This window comes from Lissotriton vulgaris, chromosome 1_1, assembly GCF_964263255.1.
Source record: "Lissotriton vulgaris chromosome 1_1, aLisVul1.2, whole genome shotgun sequence".
NCBI classification, from domain to species: Eukaryota; Metazoa; Chordata; class Amphibia; order Caudata; family Salamandridae; genus Lissotriton; species Lissotriton vulgaris.
The window spans coordinates 1,337,785,823-1,337,807,011 of record NC_141685.1 but is presented as its reverse complement, the minus strand read 5'-3'; the positions used below and the strand labels follow the sequence as shown (position 1 = coordinate 1,337,807,011).

The 21,189-nt window shown below is 51.1% G+C and overlaps 1 protein-coding gene across 2 annotated transcripts in view; it reads right to left on the bottom strand.

Moving 5' to 3' along the window:
• The window catches only part of LOC147749128 (glycoprotein-N-acetylgalactosamine 3-beta-galactosyltransferase 1-B-like), a 465,041-nt gene that overhangs the window by 304,747 nt on the left and 139,105 nt on the right, over window positions 1-21,189 (bottom strand). For both annotated transcript variants that reach the window (XM_086966422.1, XM_086966414.1), the window contains exon 2: window positions 206-449. In XM_086966422.1, coding sequence (XP_086822548.1) covers window positions 206-410 — 205 coding nt within the window. In that variant the 5' untranslated portion in view covers window positions 411-449. The remainder of the gene's footprint in view (window positions 1-205; window positions 450-21,189) is intronic.

The following is a 21,189-nucleotide window of genomic DNA, read 5'->3' as shown; positions in this document are numbered from 1 at the left end:
TGGGATGGCAAAGTGAGCTAAAGAATGATGATGAATTCATCCCAGAACGGTGACTGGGGGTGAGTGTCTGAAAAAGTTTCAGTGCTCTGTCCACCATCTCCTTATGTTTGCTACTGAGGCCTCACAACATATTAAAACACATACATTGTTGTAATTCTATCTCCCCAAACCCCTCAACCCAAGGAGGTCTTCCATGCATACCCACCTGAATGATGCCGGTAAACCAAGTTAAACAACGCTGATTTGTTTATGACCGAGTGGAGGTTCTTGCTGATGACTGGCGTGGACAGAATGAGGCTTTGCAAATCTCTAGGTTCAAGTAAATTATGCAGGACGTAAAAGGCGGTGGTGAATCCCAGAGCAAGGCCAGTGATAAACATCAGCCAGGACAACTTGAAGACAAAGGCCATCTTCCCTCTACAGTATTCTTAGATCTGCACAGTAGAAACCTTAGAACACAAACACAAGACAGAGGTGGATAGTCTGGCATTCCAAAAGTACATTTAGGGTTTCTGTCATAGATATGAACCCTCAACATGCTCTCAAGATGCACCACTAAAATTTCAATGATGTATACATACATGCCAAAAACTCTGAGGTCAACATTGGTCCATAAGCCATTATGTTAAAACCCCACTTCCTTGAGCAAGGGCGATGTTATTGCAATTGGTCTATAGGAACCAAAATCAATTATCTGTGTGGCAGACTGAGAGATGTTTTCTAACTGTAATGATGATCAGTCAAATATTTAGGCAGGGAAGTCTTAAAAAGGCTCTTTCCATTCACACTTTCACAGACATTTTTAGCACAGACAAGAGTAAAAAGCTGATCTTCAAAGGTAACCACATTTAGAAGTTAGGCCATGCCTGTGTTGGAATGGGTGGATACGATGTCAATGAATGTCATAATATGTGCAGGTCCGACATCAGCAATATAATTAAATGCAATGGGAATGTATGTCACAGCTTGTACCCGCACAATGCCTGTCAATGCAATGTCAATGTATACTGTAACTTGTGTCCGCACAGTAGCACCAACATCAGCAACAATGATACTAATGTATTCCGTGATCCATGCTCATATGATATTATTGTTGTTGGGAATAAGAACAAGCACTGGCGTTGCCAATAGGTCTCGCAGTAGGAAAGTTTGAGCTATTGGTTTTGTAAATGACATTTTATTTTTTTGTTTTGGGATTTACAATGCCCATACTTTTAACTTTTCGCATTATGAAAGTTTGAGCGATTGGTATTGTAAATGACACTTTTTTAATTTATGTGTTGGTTTTGAAAATAGCAAAATTAATAGCTTTGTCAGTTACACACATCAGTTTATCATTTTCATCAAGCATCTACATGTACCACAGCCACACACGGGTACATTTTGTGTTATATGCCCAAGTATCACAATCTGAGGCCACAGATTCCCAAAATATGGCAATAATTACCATAATTATGGCAGGATTATCATAATAATTAGAATTGGCACCATCAAAGTTCTCAATTTAGGCCTCAAATTACCGCCTTTATAGCAATGCTTGCGTTGTTGCTGGAACTGACACCGTAGTTGCACATGGTACCCCAGGCTTTGCCACCATTATTCCAGGCCCAACACTCTTGCAAGGGTGGCAAGTGGACATAAATGTCCACCTTTTGCAACACATTATTAGCGTTATGCCAGGGCCAGCAACACCATGGATGGGCACCATGATGCAAGGACTGCCTTCAGTGTGTCAGCAATTACCATACTTATGCCAAGCACAGAGCACTACCAGGAGTGAGCTCCACCAGTAAGCCAAGAATGACTTCCATTAAGTTAAGGCTATCCACACACAAGAGTTGGGTAGTGAGTAGGAATGCCCACCTTATGCCAAGTCTTGCCACCACTGTGCCATGGTCCGCAATCCCAGCAGAAGCTTTTATTCAAGATCAAATAGGCAATTCGGTTTATGGCGTACACGAAACACATCGGGCCCGATTCACAAAGGTAAAATACGACGAAAGTCTAACTTTACGACTTTCGGTATTCACAAAGGGCATTTACTACTAGTAAATGAACTTTGTGAATATCGAAAGTCGTAAAGTTCAACTTTTGGTATTCACAAAGGGCATTTACGAGTAGTAAAAGTTACTTTCGTCTCAGTTTACTTTAGTGAATTGGGCCCATCCACCATAAGAATGAAGGAAATGTATGGTGTGGTGCACACGGGGAACTGAATCACATTGGGCTCCATCAGTTTTTGAGAGATGGTCTGGCTGGGACAGGGAGACATATAGTGATCAGCACAAGGCCACACAAATTGTCCGCCTGGGAGAGCTGGGACTCGTGTGCTAGTTTGAAACAGCATATAACTTAACTACCAGGACCTCGAACTGGGAGGTAGTGTCCATGCTGCAGCACCTCTCACCACTGATTTACAAATGACATTTTAAATCATGAATTCGACACCCCCTTCTCTTAGGGTGGTTTAGCCCCACTCTACACACTCGGTCACAGAAAGTTCACGATGTAGGGGAAAACTAAGCACCACTGTCAGCCATATTGTTCATCCCTGCATCACATGGAGATTGCACATACATTCATTTAAGGGATTATAAATGAGTTGTCTGCAGACAGTCCTGGAATTTGCCTTGGACTTCTTTCTTTCCGTAAAAGGACGTCGACAGAAAAGAATGAAAAGTATGTGATTTCTAACAGGAGGGGTCGTGGGAGGAGCCTACTTCCTCTCTACTACCGGAAACGCAGTGAGGCATGGGGAAGGCATAGGGTCCCGTGTGTGGCTGACGCTGTTTGCGCAGGTGCGCACGCCTGGGCAGATGGAGCGAGGACGGGGGCGTGGGAGTCGGGGAGTTGTAATTATCCTCATAAAAATGTAAAAGAAACAGAGATGGAAAAGCAGAGCCCACATCGTAACCAGTTATTTTGGTGACAGTACATAGCGCCCACTGGAGTGTTCAAAACTTTCCAATTCTGTTGTGAAACTCCAAATAGAGGGCGGGTTTAGGAAATTAACTCTGCAGCAAACCAAAGATAGGGATGCTGGGCGTGCTGTGTGGAGAAGTTTGAACTGACGCATAATCTGTTTTTAGACTGGTTGTTTAAATACATTTGCCAGCAAATTTAGGTTTAGCCTTGACTCCGTATCTCGAGACGCAGTCTTGCAATGCTACACGTTCCTCTGAGAACATAATGCATTCTGGGGGTTGTAGTCTTGCCTCATATTCATAGAAACAATTCGACTAGGTAGCTAGTTAGAATGGTGTGTGATGGGAAAGCCCATGACTGAAGAGGTGTGTTTGCAGGGGCAATTTGATAGAAGCGGTAGGAGTGGTAAGAGTGTCACGTGTGTCACATGTGTAGGTGACTGAACATTGGCAATCTAAAGGGGACCAGGGGGTGAGGATAAGATCAAGGCAAAGTTCCCATCAAGCTAGATGGGGTGTTGCTGTTTCGTGTATTCAGTCATGAAAATAATGGTGTATGAGTTCCTCAATCTGTATTATCGAGGCCTTCCTGAAACTGTGGTGCATGGACAGTGGGATGTTGTTTGTCCTGTGGAAATGAGCAGGTTCCTTTGCAAGATGGCTGTAGAACGCCAGTGCATGACATGATACCATCCGAGGGTCAATCGGCCGGGAAACTGAAAGTACGTCCGGCCACCGGCCAGCCATGAATAATTAGGGGAGGAGAAGCCGCAGAGCACACGCTGGGAGAAGCCCTTTGATGTGGTGGCGGCCGTGAAAAAATGCAATTAGGAGGGAGGCTGATGCGCGTGCTTGTTTGGTCACGTGATTCACGTGAACTCGAAGAAAACCGCACAGAAAAACCCTTGGTTTGACGAGTATTTTGAGCAGCTGTGGGGAAAAGTGGACGAGGCGGAAGGACTGGCCCGCCGCAACAACGTCCGCATCCTGGGCATTCCGGAGAGAAGCGAGGGGAGAGACCCTACGCAGTTTGTGGAGGATTGGCTTAGGAAGCTGGTGGGCCAGAGAGATCTCACCGCTCTCTACAGTGTAGAGAGGGCGCATAGGATGCCATCACGGCCCCCACTAGCTGGGGCACCCCCGCGCCCACTGATCGCTCGTCTCCTCCATTTCAAAGATCGTGACACTGTCCTTCGGGCGGCCAGGGAGGAAGCGCCGATACGCTTCGAGGACAAGACCATCTCGGTCTACCCTGATTTCACGCCCACTGTACAGCGAGCCAGGTCCACCTTCATGGGGGTGAAGCGCAGACTGCGTGACAGGAACATGAAATATGCCCTTTTGTTCCCTGCTCGGCTAAAAATCCTGCATAACAACAAGTCCCACTTCTTTGACTCGCCTGAGGAAGCGTCTGAATGGATGGAGGTCGCCCTGACTCCGCCGACGTCGCAGGACCAGTTCACAGACCACCACAGCAACGCCCGTAGGGGCTCGCCAGACCGACGGAACGACGCTCACAGCCCTGGACATCACTCATCTCATGGAGCATCGGGGGCGGCGCATACTCTCGGACAACAGGCGACAGACCACACGTCATCATCCACACATCAGCGTCTCACTGAGGCGGCCCTGGCTGCCCACGACGCGGGAGCAACCGGAGACAGACTCACCGTTACCACTGACACTCATACTGAGGTGTCTGGTTCAGTTGACAGCCTGCAACTTTTCCCGAAGATCACGGCACAGATGGCAGCGGAGTTCTGAGCCACGACACGATTACTTCTCTCCAAGTGGTAACGTATGTCAAATCCCCTCCCTCACATATGGTGGGTTGAGTGTGCAGGGATCCATCATATTGTGGGCTCTCACGCCCACGCAGACAGTTCAGTGCCAACCGTCGGAGGTCCACCACCCCCCGGTATGCACACGTACTTGACTGTGTTGTGCCCACGTTGGACATCATGGTTTGGCTCCTGGGTACGTTGGCTCAGGGACCTTTTTGTTTGGGGGTTTATTGTTTGCGAGACACTCTTCTATTTTAGCACAGCAGAACATGTGGGGTCGCCCAGTTGTTACACCTTGCCACACCGCACAGATGGGAATGGGACCTCTTAACAATTACCACTTGTGCACCTGGAATGTTCGTGGCTTGGGATCAGTGCATAAACGTCATAGAATCCTTGCACAACTCAACCGGAGAGGGACACAAATTGCCTGTTTACAGGAGACACATTTGAACGCTGCTGAAGCGGTGAAATTGCGAAAGAAGTGGAGAGGACAGCTCTATGCCACCTCATATTCCGCATTCTCAAGGGGGGCGGCAATTTGGATGCGTGGGTCTCTTCCTTTCCAGTTGTTGGAGCAACGGGTTGATAAGGAGGGTCGCTATGTGTTTGTGAGGGGTCTGTTGGATGGGGAGGAAGTTGTTGTGGGGTGCATGTACTCGCCTAATACGAACCAGTTGGAATTTCTGTCCAGTGTCAACGGGGTGCTTGCAGACTGGGCTGACCTTCGCTGGGTAATAGGGGGAGATTTTAATGCTGTACTTGATGTTCTACTGGATAGGTCACACCCCCCCTTACTGGCTACTGAGAGCAGGAAACAGGCTGCTGCGCTTGCGAGTTGGGCTGAGGGTTGGGACTTGGCAGATGTGTGGCGTAGCATTCACCCCATGGACAGGGAATACACCTTTTTCTCCCCTCCCCACCAGCTTCACACCAGAATCGATCATATTTTCTGCTCAAGGTCCCTTACTGCATTGATTGTCCAAACACAACACATGGGGAAAACGTTCTCGGACCATAGCCCCGTGGAAATTACATGGCAGTGGGGTAGGAGGCTAGCCCCCATACCGACCTGGCGACTAAACCCTGAACTCCTTGAGGACTCGGTTTTCCGGTCCTCCCTCTCCGACACTATCGATACCTACTTCTCCACGAATGCGGGCACGGCTAGCTCCCGGCATGTAGAATGGGACACTTTCAAAGTATGTCTGAGGGGGGCTGCTATGACTACTAGGGTGGGAAGGAAACGGGAGGTACTTAGCCAGCTTAAGGAGGTGGAGGGCTCACTTGCATCCTTAGAGAACGAGGCAGCGGGTACCAACGCTCCCTTTCCACCACTGCAGGAGGCACGTATTAGACATGCAGAGCTGCTGGAAGAGCTGCGAGTTATTGACTATAGGGAGTACACGAATAGGCAGCACACACAGGCCGACCGGGCCGGCCCCCTACTTGCCCGCATCCTGCGGGACTCCCCGATCAGCCAACCCATTCTGCGGATCTTGGACCACTCTGGCCAGCTGGCTACCACCCAAGTAGGGATTAATACAGCATTTAAGGACTACTATACCGCGCTATATGGCCCCCCACTACCCCTGTCCGAACCCGCATTAGTGACCTTCATGGCGGAACTGGTTCTCCCGCAGCTTACTGCAGATCAGAATAAAGACTTGAAGCGTGCCATAACATTGGCAGAAATCAGACAGGCAATCAGAACCCTCCCTAAGGGTAAGGCCCCTGGAACGGATGGCCTGCCAACCGACTTCTACGCCACTTACATGGACCTCCTGGCCCCGCGACTACACATTGTTTATCTGGAAGCTCTACGCACAGCCTCTCTACCACAATCAACCATGCAAGCTCTGATTACGTCCCTCTTGAAACCGGCCAAAGACGGTCTGCAGTTGGCCGATTACAGACCCCTGTCCCTTCTTAATACTGACTCAAAAATTTTGAGCAAGATACTGGCATCAAGGCTCGTACAATACGTGCCACATTTGGTCCACCAGGATCAATGCGGCTTTGTCACAGGCCGTAATACGGCCATGAACCTTCGGCGATTGGCCCAGCTCATGCTTGGGAACGATGCGGGCGTGGGCTCCGAAGGGTGCATCTCTCTGGACTTAAAACAGGCTTTTGATTCCCTGAGATGGGACTATATGTTTGCCACATTATCAAAATATGGGATCCCACCGGAATTCCTTGCTTGGGTCAGATTATTATACACAATCTCCACGGCGAGGGTACGCACTTCCAACCAAATCTCGGGCCCCATGGCCATTGCCAGAGGCACCAGGCAGGGCTGCCCACTTTCCCCTCTCCTCTTCGTCCTTGCCCTCGAGCCATTGCTCTGCAGACTTAGGCTGCTAGCCCCCCATTACGGTATACGGCGGCATGGTACGGACCACATTGTCTCTGCATACGCGGATGATATCATATTATATCTCCGAGATTTGAGGGGTGAGCTGGGCCCAGTCTCCCAGGTTTTTGAGGATTTTCGAGTAATATCTGGCCTCACCATCAGCGAGTCTAAGTCCTACGGATTCGCCTTTGTAGCTGCGGGTGATTCGACCCCCCTGTCTTTTGCCCCGCATGAATTCCAGATGGCGGAAACCACCTTCCGTTACCTGGGAATACAGATATATAGAGAGGCGAGCATGATGATAGACGGCAACCTGGGGAGGGCCATTAGAGCACTGAAGTCTCAAGTTCAATTTTGGCTTACATTGCCGCTCTCCATACCCGGCAGAGTGGCTATTTCCAAGATGGTGATGTTGCCCCGTCTTATCTACTACTTCACCAACCTGCCGTTCCAGATCCCAGCGGTAACATTCAAGACCCTCGACTCCCTGCTCACAGAACTTGTGTGGGGACATGGCCGCAGGCGAATAGGGCTGGCTAAGTTGCAGCTTCCCTCCAACTCCGGAGGCATGGGCTTACCGGACTTTAGGGCTTATCATTATGCATGTCAGCTACAATGGTTGGCTTACTGGGTGGCGGGCCGCAATCTTCATGAGATTAATCTGACCCAAGAGGACCATGCTAAGGGGAAAATACACATCTTGCTCCTGCCTGGATCGGATCTACCTAGGAACACTACGCCACTACTCAAACTGGCGATCACACTTTGGCGAAGGGCATTGAAATATACGTCCACAGGGACACCTTATGCCCCCACAATACCACTCTTGGGCATACCACTGGGCCCGGGCACACTTACAACGACTCTACTGGAGCCCTGGCATGACGCGGGTGTGACACATGTGGGTGACCTGTTTGCGGAGGGGCACTTGTTGTCCTTCGAAGACTTCAGAACCACGCAGGGCATACCCGGCGGCTCCTTTCTCCTGCATGCCGGTCTCCGACACTATATCTTGCGCAACTGGTCACCCGACGGACAGGAGCCTATTGCAAATCCTCTAGTCACAATGCTTTACTTCATGGGAACGGGCGGCCATCTAACTAAGTGGCTCACTGTTAGCATTAAATCGGGGAGGGCGCTTACACTGGCACCACTAAGGGCGACTTGGGAGGCGGATATTGGGAGGCCATTGAGGGATAAGGAGTGGGAGCGCATACTGCAATTCCCCAGAAAGGTAGCTAGAAATCCCAAGTACAAGTTCATCCAACTGATGTTGCTGCATAGAGCTTACCTAACACCACACCGCCTACATATGATGTTCCCTGCATCCAAGAGCAACTGCCCCCGATGTGATGCAGACGACGCATCTCTGGTACATATGATGTGGCAATGCCCCAAACTGGGGTATTTCTGGACCACTGTCCATGACTCACTTGAGAAGGCTGGTACATTGACCCGATCACCTACACTTGAACACATGCTCCTAGGGCTAGGTCCATCGACCCGCACCAGGACCGTGGCGGCGCGCTTCTCGGATCTGGCCCTGTTGTTGGCTAAGCGTGCCATCACGATACGGTGGAAGTCATCGAAACCGCCCAACCCTGATCTGTGGAGGGCGGAAGTTGTACGTTGGGGTAAGGCTGAGGGCGAGGCACTACAAAGGGAAGAGAGTAGGGGCCTCCGCAAGACACCTATCTCACTGGAATGGTTTGACACTTTGGGGGTGTTTGAGGCTGGCAATGATAGTGATGAAGAGGATATTAGTGACTAGCCAATTGGGGTGCGGCTACGCCCATACTCATTCTCATATGCACTGCCACGAACAATACCTGCGGTGCACTATGAGGCAACACGGGTAGATCGAACCCGTCTGTCGCATTCCGCTACCTAACCAGACTGTGTATTGACCTTAACTATGTGTAAATGACTAGAGTGTGACCCGCATAGCGATATTTAGATCATATACCTATTTAGAGAGTGAAGGGTGGGAACTCGCAGGGTGGAGGGTGGGATCGGGAATGAAGGGGTTTGTTAGTTGTAATGATTCATCGACAAAATGAAAAATCGAATTTACCAAGCTTGTATATTTGCTATGAGCAACCGCATACATGTGCAACGGAGTTTAACATTAGTATTGTATAAGCATATCTATATTCTGTTGTTGCTCTACAACTTTGCTAATAAAAAGATTTAAAAAAAAAATGTATTGGGAAGCGAGACGGAACGATTCAAAACATGATGTTTAATCGCGAAAGATAACACGGTATCAAGTTAGGCGTTCGGAAGAAGAGGGTTTTACCTAGCCTCCCTACTAGTGATGTTGATATGGTATCGGTACTATTTCAGCCCTGAAGAAGTCAATGATGCATTACATTGCATGACGAAACACGTGTTGGCTGCTTTACTTTGCGTGAACTGAAGAATTGTTTATTTGTATTTATGGATGTGGACTACTAGCTGTGCCAAGAGAAGAATATTTGATTTGAAGGAAGTTGAATAAATTCATGGACATTGAAGCATGAACCATATAGATTTGTATACTAATTCAAGAACTGACTTTATTATATTTGCTATTTGTTATATGTTTGAGTGCTCGGGCGGATTCTTCAATGGCTCCGTGTATAAAGTGTTATGTTAATTGGTAGTCCATAATTGGAATGTTTGTCTTACTAGTAAAGTCCCTAGTAAAGTGCACTATGTGTGCCAGGGCTGGTAATACAAATGCTACTAGAGGGCCTGCAGCACTAATTGTGCCACCCACACATGTAGCCCTAAAAAGAGATCTCAGGCTTGCCACTGCAGTGCCTGTGTGCAGTTTGTTAACTGCCTTGTTGTCCTGACAAGTGCACCCACTTGCCAGGCTTTCCCTTTCCTTTTTTATGCACATCAGACACCCCTATAGTAGGCCCAAGGTACCCCCTGGGCAGGGTGCAGTGTATGTGAAAGGTAGGACATGTACCGAGGTGTGTACCATGTCCTGACAGTGAAATACTGCCAAATTCGTTTTTCACTTTTGCAAGGCCATCTTGCCCATAGGACAGAATGGAGAATGCTATGTCACATGTTTCCAGCATATCTTCCCATAGGCATAAGATGGAGAGATGGAGTTTAGTGTGCCTGAACTCAGAATTTAATAACACATCTTTTTGTGAAGATGGTTTTTTAAATTGTGTGTTTAGAAACCACGCTTTAAGAAGTGGCTGGTTTCTTGTCTTAAACCATCCTGTGTGCCTCTGCCTGGTTGTGTATTGACTATCTGGGTTTGGATGTGACAGGGTCTGGGGAGTGTACTGACATCAGAGAGGAGTAGGTGAGACATCAACAGGCTGACCTGCATTTGGTTTAGGGGAGGAGTAGCCCCTGGATGTGAAGAGGGCTGTATTGCTGCCACAAAAGGATGGCTCCACCTCCTGCGGATCGTCTGGGGCCCAGACCCTCACTATCAAAGGAAGAGGGTGTGCACGGGTAGGAAGACACCCAGGTCTGGTTTGGATCGGGCTCAAAGCCACTTGAACACAAAGACTTCAAAGGCATTTAGGGGTATAAATCTGAGAGCTGAAACCACTGTACTAAAGACTGAACTCAAGCCTGAAAAAGGATTGAAACTACTTTGTGATCAAGAGGAACCTCTGCCAAAGAAGAACAGCTGAAGAGAAGGACTTCCCTTGCTGTGTGTTCTGGGGTTGGCCTGTAGTTTGCTGATTTGACTAAGGAGAGGATAAGGGACTTTACTATGTGCTGTGTCCCCCTGCTTGAAAGGACTTTGCTGTGTGCTGTGTCCTGAAGTAACTTGTCTCCAAGGGCCCGAGAGGAGCTGGCTCCCTGTTGTGGAAACTCAGGAACATAAAAGTTTCCAAGTGTGTCTCAGCGACGCTGTGTGCATGTGCTTTTTGCAGTCTGAGACCTTTGTGAGAATTGCCCCGTGACCGTGTGCCCTGGAGCAGTCTTGCACTCTGCTTCAATCGACAGCGTGACCAGAAGTGCTGTGATCAGTATTGCCATCGGCCAGGACCGTCGTCCCGAGGGGGAGCCGTGAGAAATCACCGCTGCCCGCCCGAGCGTGCCTTTGCCCAGGAGAGACCTGTGAACCTTCACCATCGTGGGTCCAAGGTCCTTGCCCAAGATCAACGGAGTTGTGCCGGGAGCCATTCAGTTGCGAGGCCGTCGCCTGGTAGCCCGACTCTCACAGTGAGGAGCAGCCGCCGCCAACTTGAAGCCGCACAGTGTAACGCCCAAGCCACGAAGAGAGACTGCACCCCCCAAGGTAATGCTCAGTGAGCGTGCGTGTGTCACTGCCTGGGGCGGAGTGCGTGCTACGAGAGACCACTCTCGGCCTTTCCCTTCTTTACAGCGCGAGCCTCCGCTCACCACTCACCCCAAGTAGGCCTCTCTCGTTCCCGCCTGATGTTTCTCCAAGGCTCAAGGCTCCCTACCCCCACATAGTGACCATATTCCTTCCTAACGGGAGGCAACAAAGAACAGGGGGGGGATGGTGGGCCTGGTCGTGTGCGCTGCACCGGGTGTCATAGTAAATCCCAGCAGATGGAAGGGTGGCCAAGTGCTGCACGATTGCACGGTTAATCGGATGCGGGCCGGTCCGCAATCGCGGGCTGCAGTAGGCCCAATATCTGTGCCCTTGCCTCTAAGCTGCGGTAGCTCCCGCGGTTCCTGCAGCCCCAGGTAAAACTGTCATGGCGTGTGGGCGCCCAGTCTGGCAGTACAATCCCACCCAAGGGTTTCCTCACACCCCGGCGGTACGGCAGCATTTGTCAGGCATGTGGAGGGCGGGGGGGAAGTTGGTCTCCTGCACGTCTTTCAGTTCAGCAGGTAGCCCCCACATCCCGCACCTGGGCGTCGCACTCATCGTCTAAAATGTCTGCGGGGGTTGGCTCCATCTCACCAGGCCGCCTGGCCGTGGCCTGCAGCTACGCAGTTTGGCCCACCGCACGCCCTCACACGAGCGGCCTCTGGATCGTGTCCGGCGCACTCCGTAGGTTACAACCGCTCAGACCGCCAGGGCTGCTTACTCCTCTATGCTGTCAATGTCGTGGCCCCAGGCGTCCTCTTGATCACCACCCTCAGTCGGGAAGTCTCCTAAGCCGTGGTCAGGGGCCAGCACCCGACATAGGGATGGTTTTGGTACTACACGCCGGCGGAGCTCCGAGGTATACATTTTACACCTCGGCCATCTCGTACATGCCTCCTAACATTCTATTTCATTGCAATTCGTTAATTAAGTTACTTCGATTGAACTCTCGACTCAAAAGGTAGTGACAGCAATTACAGAAGGCTAAATCTGGGGTGCAGTGGGGGGCGTGGCTTAGCCGGCTGCAAGATGGCCTTGAGTGGGCTCTGCTGGCCAAGCCTTTAATCTGCCACGATCCTGTGGACATCGGTGGAGCTGCCTTCCTGCTCCCCGACATCCTGATCCTCCTTACCCTGGGGCGTTGATCGGTCCCCTTTTGAGCCCAAACCGCTGCAGCTGCACCCAATTTCAACCGCTGAGGCTTGGCGCGGCTGCTGGGCCCTCCTTCAAGCATGCGGCTGAAGCCCGCTACACACCGCTGAGATGCCGCCGCCTCTCCTCATCGCCTCTGCTGACCGGCTGGGACCAGACCGCTCCATCGGAGCCTGCTTGCCGCCCAGCCTCTTCTTCCCCTAGTGAGTTACGCTACCGCGGGGGCTTCCTACGGCAGGATAGGGGGGCATGTGCTGTACCTTGGGGCCTGGGCTGGGCCTACCACTTCTCGCTGCCTTCCCTGGGCCCTGTGATGCGGGTGGCGCACCTCCGCATATCCTGGCTGCGTCTACCCCTGCGGGCTTGTATTTCCTGCGGCGCTCACCGTGAGTGGCCGGGGACCGCGTGGCTGCCTCCTCTTCACCTGCTGCTGGCTCTCCGGACATTACATGCAGACACTCATCCCTCGTCTAGGCTTGCAGACTTTCTGGGCGGCCTCCACCTATCTCCATTGCGGGCAGCGGCCCTCACGTACCCTCATCGTCTCTCCATTGCACCTGGTGCTGGGCTGGTCTGGCGGGTGATCCAACCTCGGTGGTCGGATACTGCTTTGTCTGCCTCTCCAAACACTGATACTACCTGATTTCTGACCCTCACGGCCCCACTTGCCTGGCTCTGCTATTTTCATCTGATGCCTGCTGAACTTTGACTTGCCAAGAGTAGCGCACTCTCCTGCCGCCTCTGTTCTCAGGGGGGCCTTGCTTCATCGTAGCTCTCTAAAGTGGGACCAGAACCTGTAGCCCTGAGCAGTTGGCCTGATCTCCACCCTCACCAGTCTCCCTTCGGGACTATCGCTTGCCGCATTGTTCCATTCGCCTCCCCCAGCTGCGGCCTATCCCACTACCATCTGCCTCGCCTCGGCGGCCCGTCTACATGCCTTGCCTTACCATGGAGAAAGCCGACCCCAAACAACCTAAAATCGCTTTCGATCAATACCGGCAGACGCGGCAAGATGGAGTTGTCACCGAAGCAGGCGAGTCGGCCGTCCAGTCCGATGCCGGTCCGACCAGGGAGGATAATCTGAAGGCCATCATAGTGGACATGAAGACCGCAGTTACTGGAATCCCCACCCAGCTCAACCAGCTGTCTGCCCGCCTGGACACTGTTAAGGCCCTGGTCGACTCGCATGACACACGCTTGACTCAGGTCAAGGCGAGGGTTTCAGATGCTGAGGATGCCACGACACAAGACCATCACATACTTCTCCAAATGGACAAGGCTCTTGAGCTGATCAAGAATAAGTACGAGGACTTAACCTCCGCATCACTGGCGTGCCCGAATCCTCCAACATACCCAAAATGGAAAACTTTGTGGAGCGGCTCCTCCGTGATCTCTTTGGCAACGTTCTCTCCCCCGTTTTTAATGTTGAGAGCGCCCGCCATTCCCATGGCCCTCGTCCTGCTCCCAGCCTTCCGGCCCGCCCCATCATCGCCAAGCTGCTGAACTTCAGGGACCGAGACGCTGTTCTTCGTGCGGCCAGGGAGAAGGGGGAAATCCGTCATCAAGGGAACTCCTTCGCCTTTTTCCCCGACCACATCATGGCAGTGAAGGCTGGTGTACCCTGCTAAGCTGCGAGTCAGGCAGGGCTCCAAGGTGCATTTCATCCTGGTACCGAAGGCCGCATTGAGCTATGCGAAATAACTTGACCAGGTACAACGCTCTTCCCCTTCTGGTTCCCAGGCTAATGCTGACGGCAACCTAAGTGACAATGATTGACTCCTGCTGTTGTTATTGTGTCATTGTAATCTGTGCTTCTTGGTGTAATGTTGCTTTCCATGGCTGACTTCCACTTTGCTCCACTTATTGCAGGCGGCTCTCTTCTTCTCTGTCTTGCTCCTGCTTGTTGTACATTTGGCCCTGAGGCTTGACATGGCTGTGGGGCCACTCTCCTCTCCTGTCATACGGGCCTTCCCCTCATCTCCTCTCTCCTATGTTCTCCCCTTGCTCCCATGCTGGGTTTCACTGTCTCCCAGGCGCCCCAGCAGTTTTCTTCCGATCTAAATGCTATCCGCAATTACGCACAGCTTGGCAACCATGTCTCTTCGGCAGGGGTGTACGCCGGGCAAAATCATGCCTCTAAGGGATAATTTCCTTCCTGGACACTGAGTTTCCCCTTCCCAGTTTTGGTTTCCTTGGGTGGGTTGGCTTGGTCTCTCAGCCTATTTGGGGGGTTGGAGTGGGTGGCAGGAGGTTGGGTTCTCTGGATTTGTTGCCTCCTTCCGAGGCTTTGTTGATTGTTTTGTCTTTTGTTCTTTTCTGGGACACGATAACTGCTACATTGCTCTTCACACTGCACTTCTCATTTCCTCTGCTCATGGTCCCCGTTACACAGCAGGCTCTATCCGTCATTCACTCCCTCGGCACACAGACATGACAGACACCACTCTCTGGACTTGGAACGTCCGTGGTCTTAATGACCACCGCAAGGCCCGTCTGGTGCATGCCCACCTTATCCAGCATAAGGTTGACATTTGTTTCCTACAAGAGACCCATTTGCTGCCTGCCACCTCCTCCAGGCTCCTCTCCAGACATTGGGGTGAAATGAATTCCCCCTTCTATTCCAAATACTCTCGTGGGGTGTCTATCCTTATGCGCAGAGGGCTCCTCTGGCACACTTCTCAGGTGATTACGGACCCCGGGGGCGATTCGTTCTCCTGCACGGCACTCTCCTAGCACAGCCATTGACCCTTGCAGAGCTCTATGGTCCCAATTCCGATGTCCCTGATCCCTGAATTCTTTGCCCAGGTTTGGCAGCACATCTCTTCTCTGGCCCAGCTGCACTCCTTTGGGGGGGACGATTTTAACATTACACTAACAGCCGCTCTCCATTGCTCTGGTACACATGCTCTCCACCCGCGCGCGACTTCTCTTCTAAACTCCATACTCAACGATAACTCACTTCTCGATGCGTGGCGGCATGTTCGCCTATTTGGCGCGCAAAGGTACTTGCATGACGTGCTCCCGGGGCTGCTGGTCCCTCTTGGACCTCTGGATTATGACGCCTTCGCATGGCTCACCTAGGTGGAACACATGGTGTGCACCATCTCTCACCACGCTCCGGTTCACCTCTGTATGCAACTCCCCCACTTCCTGCGTTGTGCGTTCTCTTGGCGGCTGCCCCCCAACGCACTCCGAAACTCCGGATTCTGTGATGAAATCCAGACCACAATCACAAACTACTTTGACCTTAATGAAGGCTCTGTCTACTCCCCTTCCACACTTTGGGAGGGCTTTAAGGTGGTGATCCGAAGTGAGTGCATTTCAAGACAATCCGGCGTGCTGCGCTCCATTCGCAGTACTCTGGACAGGCAGGAGGGCGAGATCAAGGCTTTGGACTCCTCACATTCTGTTGACCCTAAACCTGACACTCTTGCGACGCCTCAGTGTAAGCTCACTGATTTCGCTGATGAGGCCAATAGGAAGCTTCATTTTTTGGGTAGGGAGGCGAGGGCGCGCCGCTATGGAGAGGGGGACCATCCCAGCAAGACTGTGACTAATCTTTTACATCAGCCTCACGCAGCCTCTTATATCACTGCACTTCAAGACGGGGGTTCGGATAGAACTGCCTCTCCTGAGGAAGTGGTGGCTCGATTCACCGCATTTTATTCCCAGATCTATACAACTGGGTTTGTGCTCCAGCGCAATATTCTTATCAATATTTTGATACCCTTGAGCTTTTGTGGCTGGGCAATTGCCACCAGGAATACCTGGATGAACCTTTCTCTAAGCAGGAGATCCTGGCGGCCATTAACAATCTGCCTGGGGATAAGCCTCCCGGCTCTGACAGCTTACCTGCGTCCTTTTAGAAGGCTTTTGCGCCCCTCCTCGCCCCGCACTTTGCTGCCATGTACAACGACTCGTTTGAGTGTGGCCAATTCCCTCCGTCGCTCCGCGAGTCTCTGCTAATGCTTCTCCTGAAACCGGACAAGCCCCCCGAGATCCGCGACTCTTATCGCCCTTTGTCTCTCATTAATACCGATAATAAGATCATTGCCAAATTGCTTGCCTCCTGCCTTCTCCCCCTCACGCAGATTTTTGCTCGCCCGGACCAATCCGGCTTAATTCCTGGCTGCGCTACTTCACGCAATCTCAGGACCATTTTTTCCGTAAGTCATTAAATGAATCCCGCTCTTCTGGCTGTGGCGGCCTTTCTGGGTGCCACCAAAGCATTCGATACTCTGGAGTGCCCTTTCTTTTTTATTTTCTCCCTCGCTTGGGCTTCATCCCGATTTTTCTGCGCAAAGTCCAGCTCCTCTACACCCTCCCAAAGGCCCGCCTTCGGATCAATGGTCAGATCACGGAGTCTATTCCCATCGCTTCGGGCACAAGGCAGGGGTGCCCGCGTTCACCCATGCTATTCGCCATCGCCATGGAAACCCTTGCCGCCAGGCTCCGGCAACACCATACTCAGAGGGGTCTCGGCTTCGCGGCTCATGCCCTGGTCGTCTCCATGTATGCGGATGATGTAACACTCTATGTCCGTAATCGCTGCCCTATGGTCCGCGAGGTGATACAATTCTGGGGCCTCTCCGGCATCCATGTTAACTGGAGCAAATCCATTCTTTTTCACCTCTCAGATGGCACTGCCCCCTTCACTCCGGACTACCCGCTTGTATGGGCGTCGGGACCTACCAGGTAACTCTGCATTTGGCTCAGCAAGGATGTGGACGAACTTTGGAAGTCCAATTTTGGCTGCGTTGTAGACTGGCTGGAGTCTAAGATCCAACTCTGGCTATGGCTACCTTTGTCTCTAGCTGGCCGCATAGCGATTGCCACGATGGTGGTGCTCCCAAAGTTTTTGTATTTATTTGTGAACGTCCCCATCCCCCTTACAGCTCACTTCTTCTGCAGACTCCGCTCACTCAATTACCCTTGTCTGGGCGGGACGGCAACCTAGAATTGCATTCAATATACTAACTTTCCCTCTGTTGCGTGGCGGACTGACTGCCCTGGATTCCAAAATCTACACCCTCAGCGCCCAAGCCAGCTTTCTTCACTTCTGGCTACACCCGACGCCTTTCCAGTTGCATGTTTCAGTGGAAGCTGATCTTGCAGCCCCCTGGCTGCTCTCGACCGCTTTATTTGCCCCAGCAAAGCCACCACTCGGTGAGATCGACAAGGTTGAGACTTTGGGATGGGCCTGGGATGGGCTCCGGAGATATTCTGGCTTTAGTATGCTCTCTGCAAATGCTATGCCCATTACACACAACCCAACATTCCGCCCTCTGAAGACTGCGGGTATGGTCAAACGCGCTTCTCGCTTGGGGCTCTCTACGGTATCGGACCTTTATCCCGGCAACACTTTCTTTTCTCTACCGGCTGACTCTGGCCCCATGGACACTCTGCTCTATTATCAACTCAGAGCTCTCTGCAGGGAACTTCACCCCACGTTGCCTCAGCCTCCCCCCCTCCCCCCTTTGATGACTGGCCTTCACTTTTTCTTTACTTCCACTTCCCCCCATAAGCTGGTCACTAAGATTTACGCCCTTGCGCTTGCAGACTCTATCTCCACTGAACGCGCCCGTGCAGTGCAGACCTGGGCACAGATCTTTCTCATGAGGACTGGTTGTACTGCTGTAATCAGACCAAGCGCTTATCTCCAAATTATTGTTTGTGCCTCATACATTTTAAATATTTGCATAGAGTATACCGCTCTCCTGCTCAGCTGCACAAAATGGACCTCATCCCAAGAGACAGATGCTTGCGGTGCTCCGCTCCTACTGCAAACTTTTCCCATCAAGCCTGGCTATGCCCTAAGGTCTCAGCATACTGGCGTGACGTGTTTGTCGCTGTAACTGAGATTACCTCTACCCCCGTCATGCCTGACCCACTGCTCTGTCTCCTAGGTTTTGTAAAATTCTACCCAGACGCTACTCGCAAGCTGACTGCAATGCTGCTCGTTTTCGCAAGGCGCAGGGTCTCCATGTGCTGGGGTCGCAGGTCCGTGCCCAAAGTTAGCGCTTGGCTCGGGGATGCTTCACGCTGTCAGACACTTCTGTCCGAATTCTGGGACTCGGTGCCAGCCACTAGCCGCCCAATCGATATCTGGGGTCCCCTGGTTTCCTATCTCCAGCGACAGGACGCCTTGCCCTCTGCGACCTCTCCCGTGCAGCTCCCCGCCAGCACTCCACCGCGGCGGCGGCCTGTGCTGGTCCGTGAGGTGCTATTCCCCTACTCTTGCGCCCCCTGGGCCCTTTGTGCTCTCTCCCATCTGTTTGGGGTCTCCCCCAGGGACCGCCCTGCTCCTCCTGCTTCACCTCAGAATTTCTCTTTTTGTGCATTGCCGTGGGTTTCCTGCATATGATGGCTTATGTGATGTATTAAACAAATGTGTTTCACTTTGCGATTGCGGATCTCCCGCCTGTACATACTGTATGTAACTCGAAGTGCAAATCGTTTCTCAATAAAGGTTTTCAAAACTCATAAAAAAACCAACAACAAAAAAACTCTGGGGTGCGGTACATGGATAACGACGAAGATACAGCATAACACAGTATTGTAAAACTGTTTCTCTTCTAGAAGTTAGGGGCATAACATAAAGAGCAGTATGGAATTAAACCCTCAAAAAAACCTCTACGACTCACAATCAACGCCATGTGGATTGTGACTTGTGAAGTGGTGATTCGCTGCACTTACACACCACCTTACATCCACCTCTCCCCTGACCCCTACCCTGTTGCCATTGGCCACACCACAGATTATATTTTTTGAGGAAATATTTGCTATTATCTATGGTGTACAACATTACCACAAACCATTGGCAGAGGCCAATAGGTCCCACATGCAAGATCTTTTGGCCTTGCCCATGCTTGTTTACATGCGTTTCCCTTAACAGTAAACCTATTCAACAATTAGATGCCTGTAGTCATCGTTGTAGGATGTCGGGGGCTCCAACTGTCTAGAATAGGAAATTAAGGAATTTACCCAGAAAACTTCAAAAGCTTGAAAATTAACAATTTCAGATTAATTATGTGACTTTAGATCTGCACAACTAGGTGTCCTGTGCGTATCCTGATTAACATATTTAAGCACACAAATCAACAGACAAGTTATGGTTCCTGAGATCATTTTGGTAAGGCATCCTGAAAAGGACATTAAAGGAGAGAATGCAAAAAGAGAGACAAAAGATGGGGGGGGTTGGGAGGGAACTGAATTCTTGATGTTGTCTATCAACACTCTCTAGCGTTTTTGGGAGCATGACCCTGACACCATCAGGGTCTGTTCAGATTTCCTTTAGACATCCTGGGATGGATGCGGCCACAAGGACTGAGTTCCGAGGTACACAAAGTATTTGCTGCTGTCCATTGGGTGATGTGTGGGTGTGGAGTTGAGAGTGAGGGTGCACACTGTCAGGGCTCTGAGCTGGCCCTAAAGGCTGCATATAGGGGAAGACGTGAGAGGGTATACACAGGCTCACTGAATGTACTAGACTTTGGGGTCACTCTGTCGCTGGACAGGTCTTTCACTCGTAGGATGACAGTGATTTTCATTACTATTTGTCGGGTAGGAGGGTTGTTTGGTTGTCTGAGGATATTTGGGAGAGTCTTAATTCAGGTGTCTCAAAGATTGAACAACTAGAGATTCTCATAAGCCTGAGGCAACAGGGGCGAGTGGGCAAAAACTAGAGCCCAAGCATGGAAGCTTGTGCTAATTGGAGCATGGTTGCACAAGAGAGGTAATGTAATTAAGAAAGGCTCTCACAATCAAGAGTGGGGAATTGAGACACCCAAACCAAAGCAGGGGTGCTCAAATTTGGCACACAGAATGACTCCATGGCCTGTGGCAGTCCAGAGAGACTAAGTGGGATCTGGGATTTCAGTTATGTTGGGTATTGCGGGTTCTCTTGTGACTTGTTGCAATGTTGAAGCTTTTCACGTTGGTTTTTGGTGCAGTCTGTGGATCACTAGTCATTGAGCACTGCCATCTAATATTTGCAAACTAGAATAAGTTATGGTGCCGGGGGTCAGGCAGGCATTGAGATGTGTTTCAAGGTTCATATAAGACGATAATGGTGGTAACTGGGAAAAACAACCTGAGAAAGACAATTCTTGCAGGTCAGGTCCTGGCCTTTGTGCTTTCCTTTTACTCCACCACTGCCTGCTGTGGATCTGGGCCATCATTTACAGGCCAGATACAACTTGCTCCTGTTGCCATTGACCCACAACTCCTCCAAAATGATCACCTGGCTTCTTAGCTCATGCCAATGTCCCATCAAGTTACAGAAGGGGGTGGTGATGGACGGAGCATCTGAACCAATCAAACACTCACACCCAGTCAACAGATCTGGGATTAATCCATCACCGTTCTTTAGCCCACTCTGCCACCCCAGTTCAGACATGGCCATATGCAAATCAGTCTGACCCTGTGCCTCATGGGAACAGTCCAGCCCGAACTGCCAAGCCATGCCTTCCTGGACCGGAAACAAGCTTCCGAGGACCGGTTTCTGGCATTTCAGCCGTCTTCAGCCCGGCTTGCTTGAATCCAGTGGCAAAGTGAGCAAGGGACTCACGTCTGAGCATACCCTGCCAACTTATGGCGAACAAAGCGGTACAAAAGGGGGTGGCGATGGACGGAGCATCTGAACCAATCAAACACTCACACCCA